The 15,363-nt window shown below is 50.0% G+C and overlaps 1 protein-coding gene across 6 annotated transcripts in view; it reads left to right on the top strand.

Moving 5' to 3' along the window:
• The window catches only part of RFC2 (replication factor C subunit 2), a 113,213-nt gene extending 98,274 nt beyond the window's left edge, over positions 1-14,939 (top strand). For 3 of the 6 annotated variants that reach the window (XM_077994523.1, XM_077994524.1, XM_077994525.1), the window contains 6 exons: positions 2,806-2,906; positions 6,442-6,599; positions 7,884-7,949; positions 9,421-9,501; positions 11,195-11,308; positions 14,388-14,939. In XM_077994523.1, coding sequence (XP_077850649.1) covers positions 2,806-2,906; positions 6,442-6,599; positions 7,884-7,949; positions 9,421-9,501; positions 11,195-11,308; positions 14,388-14,498 — 631 coding nt within the window. In that variant the 3' untranslated portion in view covers positions 14,499-14,939. 6 annotated transcript variants of the gene reach the window in all.
• The last annotated feature ends 424 nt before the right edge of the window (positions 14,940-15,363 follow it).

Below are 15,363 nucleotides of genomic sequence, written 5' to 3'. Positions count from 1 at the left end.
TATGCCTGTAATCCCAGCTACTTGGGAGGCTGAGGCAGGAGAATTGCTTGAACCCGGGAGGCAGAGGTTGCTGTGAGCTGAGATTACGCCATTTGCACTGCAACCTGGCCAACAAGAGCGAGACTTCATCTCAAAAAAAAAAAAAAAATTGAAATGACATTAAAAAAAATATAGAACCCTAACCCTATAATGTTGTTTTTTTGTTGTTGTTTCTGAGACAGGGTCTCACTCTGTCGCTAAGGCTAGAGTACAATGGCACAATCATAGCTCACTGCAGCCTTGAACTCCTCGGCTCTAATGATCCTCCACCTCAGCCTCCCAAGTAGCGGAGACTACAGGCTTGTGCAACTGCAACCAGCTTTTTTTTTTTTTTTTTTGCCCTAGAGGTAGGGTCTCACTATGTTACCCAGGCTGGTCTCAAACTCCTGGCCTCAAGTGATCTGTCTGTCTCGGCCTCCCAAAGTGCTAGGATTGCAGGCATGAGGTGCTGTGCCCGGCGAAATAAATTTTTTTTAGGGCCAGGCGCGGTGGCTCATGCCTGTAATCCCAGCATTTTGGGAGGCTAAGGTGGGCGGATTGCTTGAGGTCAGGAGTTCGAAACCAACCTGGCCAACATGGAAACCCTGTCTCTACTAAAAATATAAAAATTAGCCAGATGTGGTGGCGCCCAGGCTGGAGTGCAATGGTGCCTGTAATCCCAGGTACTAGGGAGTCTGAGGCAGGAGAATCGCTTGTACCCAGGAGACAGAGGTTGCAGTGAGCCGAGATGGTGCCAGTGTACACCAGCCTGGGCAACAGAGCAAGACTCTGTCTCAAAAAAAAAAAAAGCCGGGCGCGGTGGCTCACGCCTGTAATCCCAGCACTTTGGGAGGCCGAGACGGGCGGATCACGAGGTCAGGAGATCGAGACCATCCTGGCTAACACAGTGAAACCCCGTCTCTACTAAAAAATACAAAAAACTAGCTGGGTGAGGTGGCGGGCGCCTATAGTCCCAGCTACTCGGGAGGCTGAGGCAGGAGAATGGCGTGAACCCGGGAGGCGGAGCTTGCAGTGAGCTGAGATCCGGCCACTGCACTCCAGCCTGGGTGACAGAGCGAGACTCCGTCTCAAAAAAAAAAAAAAAAATTTTTTTTAATATAGCAGTAATTCATGTTCTTTGAAGAAAACTTAGAATATATTAATAGTTCGCTATGTTTTTGTTTATTTTAGTTGGAGTCTCACTCTGTTACTCAGGCTGGAATGCAGTGGCATGATCTCGGCTCACTGCAACCTCTGCCTCCTGGGTTCAAGTGATTCTCCTGTCTCAGCCTTGCGAGTAGCTGGGACTACAGATGCGCACCACCACGCCCAGACAATTTTTTTTTTTTTTTTTTGTATTTTTAGTAGAGTTGAAGTTTTGACATGTTGGCCAGGCTGGTCTTGAACTCCTGATTTCAAGAGATCTGCCCACCTTGGCCTCCCAATGTGCTGGGATTACAGGCATGAGCCACTATGCCTGGCCATTAATAGCTTGCTTTATTTCTTCTGTTTTTATACACTATCAATGTTTACATAGTTGAGATCATAATATATATAATTTTTATATCCTGGTTTTTCCTTTTAATGTTATAGGCAGTGCTCTGCATTATGATAATCTGGTAAACAGGCTTTTTTGTATATTTTTAAAATTTTTTGTAGAAATAGAGGTCTCACTGTGTTGCCCAGGCTGGTCTCAAGTGGTCCTCCTGCATCAGCCTCTTGAGACGGGAGGATGGCTTGAGCCCAGGAGTTCAAGGCTGCAGTGAGCTATGATCGCACCATTGCACTGCAGCCGGGGTGACAGCAAGAACCTGTCTCTTTGGGCGGATCACGAGGTCAGGAGATCGAGACCATCCTGGCTAACACAGTGAAACCCCGTCTCTTCTAAAAATACAAAAAAATTAGCTGGGCGTGGTGGTGGCTGCCGGTAGTCCCAGCTGTTCGGGAGGCTGAGGCAGGAGAATGGTGTGAACCCAGGAGGCGGAGCTTGCAGTGAGCCAAGATGGCACCACTGCACTCCAGCCTGGGCGACAGAGCGAGACTCCGTCTAAATAAATAAATAAATAAATCGACTGAGCGAGACTCCATCTAAATTAATTAATTAATTAATTAATTAAAATAAAAAAAGAACCTATCTCTTTGAAGAAAAAAAGGAAGAAAGAAAAGTAGGCAGCTGGTGTCATGACTCTTCTCTTGAATTTGATGTCGTGAAGGGCTGGAGAGCGTGATGGCAAGCCACTCTAGATGGTGGTTTTCGTGAATTTCACTTGAGGGCTGTTCTGATGCTGCGGGTACTAAATGCTGTTTGCACAGTCTTTGAGAGAGCAGCCTGCGGGTTTTAACATTAGAGCAGTGTTGGCCGGGCGCGGTGGCTCACGCCTGTAATCCCAGCACTTTGGGAGGCCGAGGCGGGCGGATCACAAGGTCAGGAGATCGAGACCACGGTGAAACCCCGTCTCTACTAAAAATACAAAAAATTAGCCGGGCGCGGTTGTGGGCGCCTGTAGTCCCAAGTACTCGGGAGGCTGAGGCAGGAGAATGGCGTGAACCCGGGAGGCGGAGCTTGCAGTGAGCCGAGATCGCGCCACTGCACTCCAGCCTGGGCGACAGAGCGAGACTCCTTCTCAAAAAAAAAAAAAAAAAAAACATTAGAGCAGTGGCCTGCGTACTTCCGATGAGACCCTCATTTGGAACGTTGGGTGTATCTCTGTCCTGGGTTTTTGTGTACGGAGCGGTTTGTGTCGCACGGGCCCTGGGTCCCACTTACAAACCTGTTTTTCTTCTCAGCATGACCGACGGAGCCCAGCAAGCCTTGAGGAGAACCATGGAAATCTACTCTAAAACCACTCGCTTCGCCCTTGCTTGTAACGCTTCAGATAAGATCATCGGTGAGTGGGAGCTTTGGGTGGCTTGGGGTCCACGTAGTGCTCACCTGGGCTTTTTTCTTTTTTATAGACGTGGTCTCCCTCTTCGCTCAGGCTGGAGTGCAGTGGTGCCATCACAGCTCACTGCAGCCTCAAACTCCTGTGCTCAAGTGATCTTCCTGCCTCAGCCTCCCAGTAGCTGAGACCACAGGCCTGTGCCACCACACCTGGATTTTTTTCTTTTTTTTTTTTTTTTGAGACAAAATCTCACTCTGTCGCCTATGCTGGAGTGCAATGGCGCGATCTCGGATCACTGCAACCTCCACCTCCGAGATTCCAGCAATTCTTGTGCTTCCGCCTCCTGAATAGCTGGGATTACAGGCCCACACCACCACACCCAGCTAATTTTTTTTTTTTTTTTTTAAGAGATGGGGTTTCATTCACCATGTTGGCCAGGCTGGTCTCAAAACACCTGACCTCGTGATCACCTGCCTAGGCCTCCCAAAGTGCTGGAATTACAGGTGTGAGCCACTGTACCTGGCCTCGCCTTGGCTCGTTAGCACTGGAAGAGTAGGGATTTTTTGATTGCATAGCATGGGCCAAGCACTGTATAATCAAATTTTTAAATTTATTTATTTATTTATTTTTTTTTTTTGAGACGGAGTCTTGCTCTGTCACCCAGGCTGGAGTGCAGTGGCCGGATCTCAGCTCACTGCAAGCTCCTCCTCTCGGGTTCACGCCATTCTCCTGCCTCAGCCTCCCGAGTAGCTGGGACTACAGGCACCCGCCACTTCGCCCGGCTAGTTTTTTGTATTTTTTAGTAGAGACGGGGTTTCACCGTATTAGCCAGGATGGTCTCGATCTCCTGACCTCATGATCCGCCCGTCTCGGCCTCCCAAAGTGCTGGGATTACAGGCTTGAGCCACCGCGCCCGGCCTTAAATTTATATTTTTTTAATTGACAAGGAAAAATTGTATATATTATGCACAACATGTTTCCCATTGTAATCAACTTTTAAATTTAACCTTATGTAATCCTATGAGGAGGTATTATTAGCTTTACTTTAGAGATGAGTAACCTGGAGCTCATCCTGATGTTTAGGATCTAAGGAAAAAAGGGAAAGAAAACTAACTTGGGGAGGTTGAGTAGTTTGCCCAAAGTCACAGAGCAAGTGCAAGAGCAGCTGGGATTGGAGCCCCAGGTCTGTCTCCCTCTTTGCCTCCGGGAAGCCTCTCTCTGAAATCCTGCAGTCCATCTTCTCTCTGACCTTACTGTTTGCCCTTCCACCTCCCTCCTTGCAGCCCGTCTGCTTCTGCACGGGTTTGTCCCGCCCCAGGTCCCAAGAGTGCTCTAGTCTGTCAACTTCCTGCTGGTTTCCCATCCTTCTCTTTCTTTTTTTTAGAGTCTCCCTCTGTCACCCAGGCTGGAGTGCAGTGGTGCGATTTCAGCTCACTGCTGTCTCTGCCGCCCAGATTCAAGTGATTCTCCTACCTCCGCCTCCTCAGTAGCTGGGATTACAGGCTTGTGCCACCATGCCTGGCTAATTTTTGTATTTTTGGTAGAGACGAGGTTTCATCATGTTGCCCAGGCTGGTCTAGAACTCCTGGCCTCAAGTGACCCACCTGCCTCGGCCTCCCAAAGTGCTGGGATTATAGGTGTGAGCCACTGCGGCTGGCCCATCCTTCTCTTTCTGACACAGGCTGCCTGCACAGCCCAGCTGTCCTCTTTCCTCATTTCTCACCGCTCTCTCAGCTGCTTTCTTTGCCTCACTTCCGCCCTGCTGAACCCCAACCATATGAGCTTATCCATCTGACAACCCCCTTGCCACCCAGGCCGCTGTTGCAGACAGGCACATTACCAAATGTGGCGCCCACAAAGTCATGGCTGCCAGCCCTGGCGGGGCTCTCAGCAGTGTCGGGAATCCTTTACAATTTTCCCTTCCCCAAATCGCACTGATTTGTGCATTGATTCATTCAGCCGTTCATCAGACAGTTAACTCTGGTTCTTAGTAGCCGCCAGGCACCATGCTAGTGGAGAACTTGCGGAGTTTAATGAGAAGTATTCTCTGCTTTCCAGATGCCAGTGATGAAATGGAGAAAAATGCATTCCTAGTTCTTGTTTTGGCAGGGCACAGTGGCTCATGCCTGTAATCCCAGCACTTTGGGAGGCCGAGGCAGGTGGCTTGATCACCTGAGGTCAGGAGTTCAAGACCAACCTGGCCAACATGGTGAAACCCTATTTCTACTAAAAATACAAAAATTAGCCAGGCGTGATAGCGTGTGCCCGTAATCCCAGCTACTCAGGAGGCTGAGACGGGAGAATCACTCGAACCTGGGAAGTGGAGGTTGCGGTGAGCCTAGATCACACCACTGCACTCTAGCCTGGGAAACAGAGTAAGACTTGGTCTCAGAAAAAAAAAAAAAGAAGAAGAAAAAGAAAGAAACTGGCCAGGCATAGTGGCTCACACCTGTGATGCCTGCACTTTGGGAGGCTGAGGCAGGAGGACTACTTGAAGCCAGGAGTTCAAGAGCAGCCTGGGCAACATAGCAAAACCCTGTCTATGAAAAAAAAGAAATAAACTGGGGTGGCCCATTCAGATTGAATTGTCATGTGCCCAGAAGGGCCAACGTCCAGCACACACCAATTCCAGAGTCCCTCTGGGCCGGGGCTGACTTATCTAAGGGTTTGTGGCACGTGCCTGTGTCTCTACTGTAGGATCATTTCCCCGTCTGGAAGCCGTGGCTAACGGAGGCCATGCCAGGCAGTGCCAGCTGAGGCCTATCATTGCTTATTAGTTGACACCTTGACATATCACCCTGGTTTTTTTTTTTTTTTTTTTTTTTTTTTGAGACGGAATCTCGCTCTGTCGCCCAGGCTGGAGTGCAGTGGCGCGATCTCGGCTCACTGCAAGCTCCGCCTCCCGGGTTCACGCCATTCTCCTGCCTCAGCCTCCCGAGTAGCTGGGACTACAGGCGCCCACAACCGTGCCCGGCTAATTTTTTTGTATTTTTAGTAGAGACGGGGTTTCACCGTGGTCTCGATCTCCTGACCTTGTGATCCGCCCGCCTCGGCCTCCCAAAGTGCTGGGATTACAGGCGTGAGCCACCGCGCCCGGCCCTATCACCCTGTTTTTACCAAGTCTCTCTCTCTCTGTCTTATTTATTTATTTATTTATTTATTCATTTATTTATTTGTTGAGACACAGCCTTGCTCTGTTGTCCAGGCTGGAGTGCCGTAGTGTGATCTTGGCACACTTCAGCCTCCGCCTCCCGGGCTCAAGTGAGTCTCCTGCCTCAGCCTCCCGAGTAGCTGGGAGTACAGATGTACAACACCACACCCAGCGAATTTTTGTGTTTTTAGTAGAGATGGGGTTTCACCATGTTGTCCAGGCTGGTCTCGAACTCCTGACATCAAGTGATCCTTCCGCCTCAGCCTTCCAAGTCTCTACTGAGTACCTGGGGCTGTGTGGATTATGCAGCTGCAGCCTTGTAACCAAAGAGCTAGCAGGGTGATGCCGGCCTCTGCAGGGAAGCCTCACTGCCGTCCCATCTCTGTTCAGAGCCCATTCAGTCCCGCTGCGCAGTCCTCCGCTACACAAAGCTGACCGACGCCCAGATCCTCGCCAGGCTGATGAATGTTATCGAGAAGGAGAGGGTACCCTACACTGATGACGGCCTGGAAGCCATCATCTTCACGGCCCAGGGAGACATGAGGCAGGTATGTGGGCCACTATCATTCAGGTGTGGGCGTCCCGTGCCTGCCATGCCCCTTCCATGGGGAAGGGGAGGGAAGTGACAGCTGCACAAGGTACAACAAGAGAAAGAGACGGAGACCCGGCACCCTCCTGGGACAGTGGGCTGTCTAGCTCGGACTCCAAGAAGAGAGGCAGGGAAGGGCAGAGCTTTAAAAGTCACCCTGGAGGCTGAGGCAGGTGGATCACCTGAGATCAGGAGTTCGAGACCAGCCTGGCCAACATGGTGAAATCCTGTCTCTACTAAAAAATATGTAAAAATTAGCCGGGCGTGGCCAGGCGCGGTGGCTCACGCCTGTAATCCCAGCACTTTGGAAGGCTGAGGTGGATCATAAGGTCAAGAGATCGAGACCATCCCAGCTAACACCGTGAAACCCCGTCTCTACTAAAAATACAAAAAATGAGCTAGGCATGGTGGTGGGTGCCTGTAGTCCCAGCTATTCGGGAGACTGAGACAGGAGAATGGCGTGAACCCGGGAGGCGGAGCTTGTAGTGAGCCGAGATAGCGCCACTGCAATCCAGCCTGGGCAACAGCGAGACTCCATCTCAAAAGAAAAAAAAAAAAAAAAAAAAACAGCCGGGCATGGTGGTGGGTGCCTGTAATCCCAGCTACTCAGGAGGCCGAGGCAGGAGAATTGCTTGAACCTCGGAGGCGGAGGTTGCAGTGACTTGAGCTTGTGCCACTACATTCCATGCTTGGTGACAGAGTGAGACCCTGTCTCAAAAAAGAAAAAAAGAGTCACTCTTGGCCTGGTGCCGTGGCTCACACCTGTCATCCCAGCACTTTGGGAGGCAGAGGCGGGAGGATCACTTGCTCTTCCTCATCACTCTCTCAGCTGCTTTCTTTGCCTCACTTCCGCCCTGCTGAACCCCAACCATATGAGCTTATCCATCTGACAACCCCCTTGCCACCCAGGCCGCTGTTGCAGACAGGCACATTACCAAATGTGGCGCCCACAAAGTCATGGCTGCCAGCCCTGGCGGGGCTCTCAGCAGTGTCGGGAATCCTTTACAATTTTCCCTTCCCCAAATCGCACTGACTTGTTCATTGATTCATTCAGCCATTCACTGAACACTTAACTCTGGTTCTTAGTAGCTGCCAGGCACCATGCTAGTGGAGAACTCGCGGAGTTTAGTAAGAAGTATTCTCCGCTTTCTGGACCAGCCTGGGCAACATAGCAAGACTCCCATCTCTACCCAAAAAGAAATAAATATAAAAATCATCCTGACATGTGTTTGCTCCTGAACAGGCGCTGAACAACCTGCAGTCCACCTTCTCAGGATTTGGCTTCATTAACAGTGAGAACGTGTTCAAGGTACAAGCGCTGGTGTGGGTGGTACCGTCAGCAGAAGCCATGCTTCCCTACCGGGGCCAGCGGGGCTGAGGGGCTGGGCTGGCAGCAGGGACAGACACCTGGCTGCTCTCGTGAGTGCCAGGGAGCCCACCCTGCTTCTGTCTGTCCTCTCCCTGTTGCTGCTTTTGCTGCACAAGTTGAGTTTCGGGGGACCTGGAATGTCACTTGTGTGTGGTAGGTGAGGGGGGACCACTGATGCGTCCGACTCAGGGCCAAGCAATTTCTGACACGTCTTATTTGATCCCAGCGACTTCCCTGCACAGCGGTTCTTACCATCACATTGTGAGTGATGACGTGGGACCCCCTGGTCCCTAAAGGGCAGGCAAGAGCGCTGTGCTATTCCCCAGCAGCCTTCAGACCCCACACCCTGCGTTTTTTTCTGCAATGCCATACCCTTCTCCCCACTTCTGCCCCTGGAGGGTGGGTAGCAACCCTCAAAGCCAGGCCGAGGAAAAGGGCTGCTCTCACTTACTTTCCCATGTCGGCAAAACATTTTTCTCTTGGGAATTCTTTTGAAAACTGCTTCCACATCCTGATAACTCAGCATCTAAATGCCATTTGGGAGACTCATTTCCTCCTTATTTGGGTAGAAACTGGGAAGGGCTGTCCAGGCTTTCAGTCTATAGCTCTTTCTTACCAGGTTTGTGGACAACAGACAAGCTATTTTTGAAGCATCTGGGTAGACCTGGGCAGTGAACGCATTTTTGAGGCCACTTAGGAAGGGGAGGCCCGCTCAGAAACAGCGGTGATGGTTTGGGCCCTGTTTTGTCTTAGAGGGTCACTGAGGGCTCAGGAAACCATGGCTTCTACTGGGAAAAGGCAAGGGCAGGTGTGGGTGGCCTCTGGAGCCATCAGGAGACTTTCATTCGGAAGATTTAGGGGTCGACATTGCACCGGAGGCAGAGCCTCGTGCCAGTGCGGGGAATGCTGCAGGGAGGAACGAGTCCCCAGCACCATCCACCCGCCTGCTGGAGCAGCGGGACCCCTCCTTTAGGGTGTCAGGCTGAGGCTGGGGGACCCTTTTCAGGGAAGGCCAGTTCCTACTCCGGGCTGGAGGTGGGAATTGGCCCAAAGGACCTCCCAGTTCTAAAGTGAATTCCAAGTGGTTCTGGGCAAATGGCTCCCCAAGTGATATAAGACAGGTGGCTGGTGGCTTTAAAGCTGTCCCCGAGTGGGCATCCTTCACAGGCCTTGGTTGCTCTCTTGTTCATCTGTCTTGTGTTTGGAACATTTATCTTCCTGGTGCTAGAAGCACTTCTCTTTGGTGGTGAGAGGGGCATTCCCCAAACTCATTCTGGTTGCTGGAGAATTTGATGATAACAACAGATTGAGTAGTTTTACCCACAGATTGCCCGGAAATTGGTCTGTTGGGGCCTCCCCGGTCACACTGTCCCTTCCAGCCCCTGACCACCTTTCCTTTCCCTTTGGCCAGGTCTGTGATGAGCCCCACCCACTGCTGGTGAAAGAGATGATCCAGCACTGTGTGAATGCCAACATCGACGAAGCGTACAAGGTTGGCCTCCTTCCGCCCGTCCTGGCAGAGGAACCACTCACTTCTTGGGCAGAGGAGAGAGGGAGCCCTTCTAGTGCCATTATACACATCACTCCATTAATTCTTGAAATCTTACTTGGGAGGCTGAGGCAAGAGGATTTCTTGAGCCCTGCAGGTCAAGGCTGCAGTGAGCTTTGCTTGTGCCACTGCACCCCAGCCTGGATGACAGAGTAAGACCCTGTGTCAGGAAAAAAAAATTATTAATATCATGCTATGTGTTAATCTGTCTAGGAGCTGGGAAAAAAAAATCGTACCAGGAGTTGGGTACACTTTACTGATGAGAAAACTGATTCAGAGAGGCTGAATTCCTTGTCCTAAATCTCTGTGTTTATTTATTTCTTATTTCTTATTTTTTTAGAAACAGGGTCTTACTCTGTTGCCCAGGTTAGAATGCAGTGGCGCAGTCACAGCTCACTATAGCCTCAACCTCTCAGGCTCAGGCGATCCTCCCACCTCAGCCTCCCAAGTTGCTGGGACTAGAGGCACACGTCACTATACCCAGCCCTAAGTCATACGGTTTAAAAGCAGTAGAACTAGAATTCAAAATGGTGTTTTTCTCCTGTAATTATATCCTCTGCAGGAGAAATTTGTCAGCCGAAGTCAGGAGGAAAGACCAGCCTAGCTCCTTCTCCAGGGAAGCCATCTTCTCTCCGGTTAAGGGAGGTGTCCCCATCCATTCTCATAGGCACAGGCATTCTGGGACCCAGCAGCCCCCAGCCAACCAGGGGAGGAGGGAGCAGGAAGATTCTACCCTGACAATGGGACTGGGTGCTGTGAGCAGATTCCAGCAGGTGTGGCTGGGGCTCAGGTGACCTCAAGCCACGTGGGTGTGGTGTGGTTGGTGTGGTCCAAGGTCATTGATCCAATCATAGTTTCCCTCTGCCTACCCCCTAACAAACTAGGCTGGAAGTTGGCTGGGTTTAGGGCAGAGTTGCACCTAATGTGAAACCGGAGTGCAAGGCGGGGAGACTGAGCAGAGACTCAGGCCCAGGTCCCTGAATGGACCTGAAGAAAGCCTTCAGATTTGTGGGCACAGAGCTTCTCTGCCCCCCTGAATTCACCCCAAGATGCCAAAGCAAAGGCAAAAAAGTCCCTGCAGCCTGGACGGGGCAGGTGGGTGGGAAGCAGAGTCTGGGATTACCCGTCAGGGTGTGCTCCGGGCTCATCCTGCAGAGGTTGCATTGGGACTGCAGCTGGGCGAAGCTAGCAGATGAATGGTCTGCTTTTTCCACTCTGCTGTACCTTGTCATCAGATTAATAAAGCGTTTTAAGAGCTCTGGATCAAGAGATTACATGGGTGTGGTAGTATACCGTTTTGCAACACAGCTTAAAACATTTGCAATAGGCTGGGCTCAGTGGCTCCTGCCTGTAATCCCAGCACTTTGGGAAGTCAAGACAGGAGGATTGCTTGAGGCTGGGAACTTGGGACCAGCCTGGGCAACATAGCAAGACTCCATGTTTATATTACTGAAAAAAAAATATTTAAGCAAAACAAAAATACATTTGCAATGTCATCTCTCTATCTGCCATGAAAATCAGTTAAGGTAACCCCATGTGACCTGAAGGGTAGGCCCCACCAGCTGGGATGAGTCTCAAAATCACATGGCTTCTTACAGTTTAAAGTGTTAAGCAGCCTTTCTGTCTCCTTTTCTAGATTCTTGCTCATCTGTGGCATCTGGGTTACTCACCAGAAGATATCATTGGCAACATCTTTCGAGTGTGTAAAACTTTCCAAATGGCAGAATATCTGAAACTGGAGTTTATCAAGGTCAGTGAGAGTGTAGAAGTGCCTCTGTCCTCAAGAGTGTGGGTGGGTGCCGTGGCCCACACCTGTAATCCCAGCACTTTGGGAGGCCAAGGCGGGCAGATCACCTGAGGTCAGCAGTTCGAGACCAGCCCGGCCAATGTGGTGAAACCCCCTCTCTACTAAAAATACAAAAATTAGCTGGATGCAGTGGCAGGCGCCTGTAATCCCAGTTACTTGGGAGGCTGAGGGAGGAGGATCGCTTGAACTTGGAAGGTTGCAGTGAGCCAAGATCGCACCACTGCAGTCCAGCCTGGGCAGCAGAGCAAGACTGTCTCATAACAAAATAAAAGACTGTGGGCCCTGGCTTCGCTTTCTCTTTTTGCTCACAGGCCTGGCACCTAGAAGGCGCTCAGTGTTTCCCAGCTGCAGCGGGAGGGAGGGAGGGTGTGTCTTAGTCCCTTTGAGTTACTATAAAGGAATACCAGAGACTGGGTCATGTAGAAAGAAAAGAGGTTGATTTGGCTCACAGTTCTACAGGCTGTACATGTAGCGTGATGCCAGCGTCTGCCTCTAGGGAGGGGTTCAGGCTGCTTCCGCTCATGTTGGAAGGGGAAGGGAGAGCCTGTGCGTGCAGAGATCAGCTGTCGAGAGAGCGGAGGAAGGTGCCAGGCCCATTTGAACAGCCAGCTCTCCAGGGGCCTAATTGATCCAGAACTCACTACCTTGGGGCGGGCATCAAGCCATTCATGTGGGATCTTCCTCGTGACCCGAACATCCCCACACTGGGGACCAAATTCCAAATGAGATTGGGAGGGGCAGATGTCCAAACTAGATGAACGTGGCTGATTGTCCTGAGGACCAAGTTTGTTTCACACAGTCCTGATTTTCTTCATTCAAGGCTCTCTTGTCTATTGATTGATTGATTGATTTTCAAGGTCAGATTAATTGAGGTTTAATTTACATAGAATAAAATTCAGCCTATTAGGTACAGGACACACGCAGTCAGTCACGCAAACACCATCACCATCAGGATGCAGAATCTGTCATCCCAGAACAACTCACATGTCCCTTTGAAGCCAGCCCCCTCCCTGACTACCACTTGGAGACTACTGATATAGTTTCTGTTTGGGGGATACAGTTTTCCAGAATATCATAAATGGAATCATGTAGAACTTAGCCTTGTGAGTCTGGCTTCTTTCTTTCACTGTAGCAGAAATGCCTTTCAGATGTGTCCACGTTGGTACTTCCATCCATGCATCAGTCCGTTGTATCACTGAGAAGTAATCCATCGTGTGCACGTACCACAGTTTGCTCATCTGTTCATCAGCTGGAGGACATTTGGGTTTACAGATTGTGGTGACTGTGAATAAAGCCAGTGTAAACATTTGCATATATGGATTAGTGTGAATGCAAATGTTAAGTTTTTCTTTTTCCCAAGTAAGTTCCCAGGATTGCCTGGGAAAATGATAATTGTATGTTTCACTCCATAAGGAACTGCTGAACGGTTTTCCAAAGTGACTGCAGTACGTGCATTCCCAGGAGCATTCCAGAGGATGCTCAACCTAGTCGCCACGCGGAGTGCTCAGTTTGGTTTTTAAGCTGTTCTGATAGGTGTGTAATGACCGGATGCAGTGGCTCATGCCTGTAATCCCAGCTACTCATGAGGCTGAGGGAGGAGGATCGCTGGAACCTGGGAGGTGGAGGTTGCAATGAGCTGAGATCACACCACTGCACTCCAGCTTGGGCAACAAGAGTGAGACTCCTTCTCAAAAAAAATAAAATAAAATAATTAACAACCACCACCAAATAACCTAATAGGCATGTGATGAGGTCTCATTGTGGCTTTAATTTGCATTTCCCTAATTAATATGCTGAGCATTTAATCATGTGCTTATTTGCCTTCCAGAATCTTCTTTGATGAAGCATCTATTCATATGTACCCATTTTTTAAAGTTTTTACGTTTTTTATATTTTTGGTAGAGACGGGGTGTCCCGTGTTGCCGAGGCTGGTCTTGAACTCCCAGGCTCAAGTGATCCTCCCTCCTCGGCCTCCCAAAGTGCTGGAATTACGGGTGTGAGCCACTGCACCTGGCCTGCATTTTTTATGTTTTTGAGAGACAGGGTCTTGCTCTGTCACCCAGGCTGGAGTGCAGTGGTGCAATCATAGTTCACTGCAGCCTCAACCTTCCAGGCTCAAGCAATCCTCCCACTTCAGGCTCCCAAGTAGCTGGGACTACAGGTGTGTGCCACTACGCTTAGATCGTTTTTATTTTCTTTTTTTTTGTAGAGTTTGGGTGTTGCTCTGTTGTCCAGGCTGATCTCCAACCCTGGGCTAGTGATCCTCCTGCCTTAGCCTCCCAGAGTGCTGGGATTACAGGTGTGAGCTACTGCTCCAGGTCTAAATCTACCCATTTTTTAATTGGGTTGTTTGTTTTTTATTACTGAATTTATTTATTTACTTATTTATTTTTGAGATGGAGTCTTGCTCTGTCGCCCAGGCTGGAGTTCAGTGGTGCTATCTCAGCTCACTGCAACCTCCGCCTCTCAGGTTCAAGTGATTCTCCTGCCTCAGCCTCCTGAGTAGCTGGAATTACAGGCATGCGCCACCATGCCTGGCTGATTTTAGTAGAGATGGGGTTTCACCATGTTGATCAGGCTGATCTCAACTCCTGGCCTCGTGATGCACCCACCGTGGCCTCCCAGAGTGCTGGGATTACAGTCACGAGCCACCGCACCCGGCCTTTATTACTGAATTTTTGAGAATTCTTTATAGTCTGGATGCAAGTTCTTTATCAGATATATTAATATTTTCCTCTAGCCTGGCTTTCCGTGCTGCCCCCCCGCCCCGCCCACCCATTTTCTTAACAGTATCTTTGAAAGAACTGTCAGCATCCTTTTAAGAAATAAATTGAACTTTAGGTAAACATAATCTATCGCATCTTAGCATTCATTTTCCGGCTGGAGTTGGAATTCCTCATGCTGATTTTGAACAAACCATTAGTTCAGTTTGTTTCTGTTTTTATTTTTATTTTTTCAGTTCAGATTTTAAAAAAGAACTCCCCCACTTACTAACCAGATTTGAATTTGGTTTGTTTTTCAGGAAATTGGATACACTCACATGAAAATAGCAGAAGGAGTGAACTCCCTTTTGCAGATGGCAGGCCTCCTGGCCAGGCTGTGTCAGAAGACAATGGCCCCGGTGGCCAGTTAGAGCAGAGACTTCGCTGACTGACTTACAGGAGCCCTATCCTGAGGTACAGGAGCTGTGGCTTTCTGATGGGGGAAAATGCCGCCTTAGGCTGGAGCCAGCATGACTGCCGTTTAAACTCCAGTGGCTGGCCAGGCGCGGTGGCTCACACCTGTAGTTCCAGCACTTTGGGAGACCGAGGCAGGTGGATCACCTGAGGTCAGGAGTTCGATACCAGCCTGGCCAACATGGGGAAACACTGTCTCTACTAAAAATATAAAACTTAGCTGGGTGTGGTGGCAGGCACCAGCTACTTGGGAGGCTGTGGCAGGAGAATCGCTTGAACCCAGGAGGTGGAGGTTGCAGTGAGCCAAGATCATACCATTGCACTCCAGCCTGGGTGACAGAGAGAGACTCTGTCTGGGGGGTAAAAAAAATTAAATAAATAAACTCCTGTGGCTTTCATGATTGCTTCTGGGACATCTGTGCCTCACGAGTGTTTGCGTTCAGCCTCCGCCCCACTGATGTGGTACGGGGCGGAAAGGCACAGAGGAGCTGAGGGTGGTCTCTGATCTGTGTGTGGGTTGACATTTTAGCTAATAAAGCCTTGCAGTGTTTGTTGGCAATAAGGTGACCACGTGAAGCCTCGAGGAAAACCAGCTTCCTGTCTCTACTGGCCTTGGCAGCCTACAAGTAGAAAAGGCGATTAGATAGTAGGCCCACAAGCTCATCTCGGTTCTTCTAGAAGCCTGAAGGGGCCACTTCCCCAGGGCGAGGGCAGGGTTTGCTGTCATTTCCTATTTAGACTGACTTCTCAGAATGGCCAGGTGGCGAGCCTCTCAGAGAGGGCCGCAGAGTGGAGAGACGCAGCCCAGCCCTCAGGAAAACA

Source organism: Macaca mulatta, chromosome 3 (genome assembly GCF_049350105.2).
Source record: "Macaca mulatta isolate MMU2019108-1 chromosome 3, T2T-MMU8v2.0, whole genome shotgun sequence".
Taxonomy (NCBI): Eukaryota; Metazoa; Chordata; class Mammalia; order Primates; family Cercopithecidae; genus Macaca; species Macaca mulatta.
Note: the sequence above shows the minus strand (reverse complement) of the source record. Positions and strands in the feature narration are given on the sequence as shown.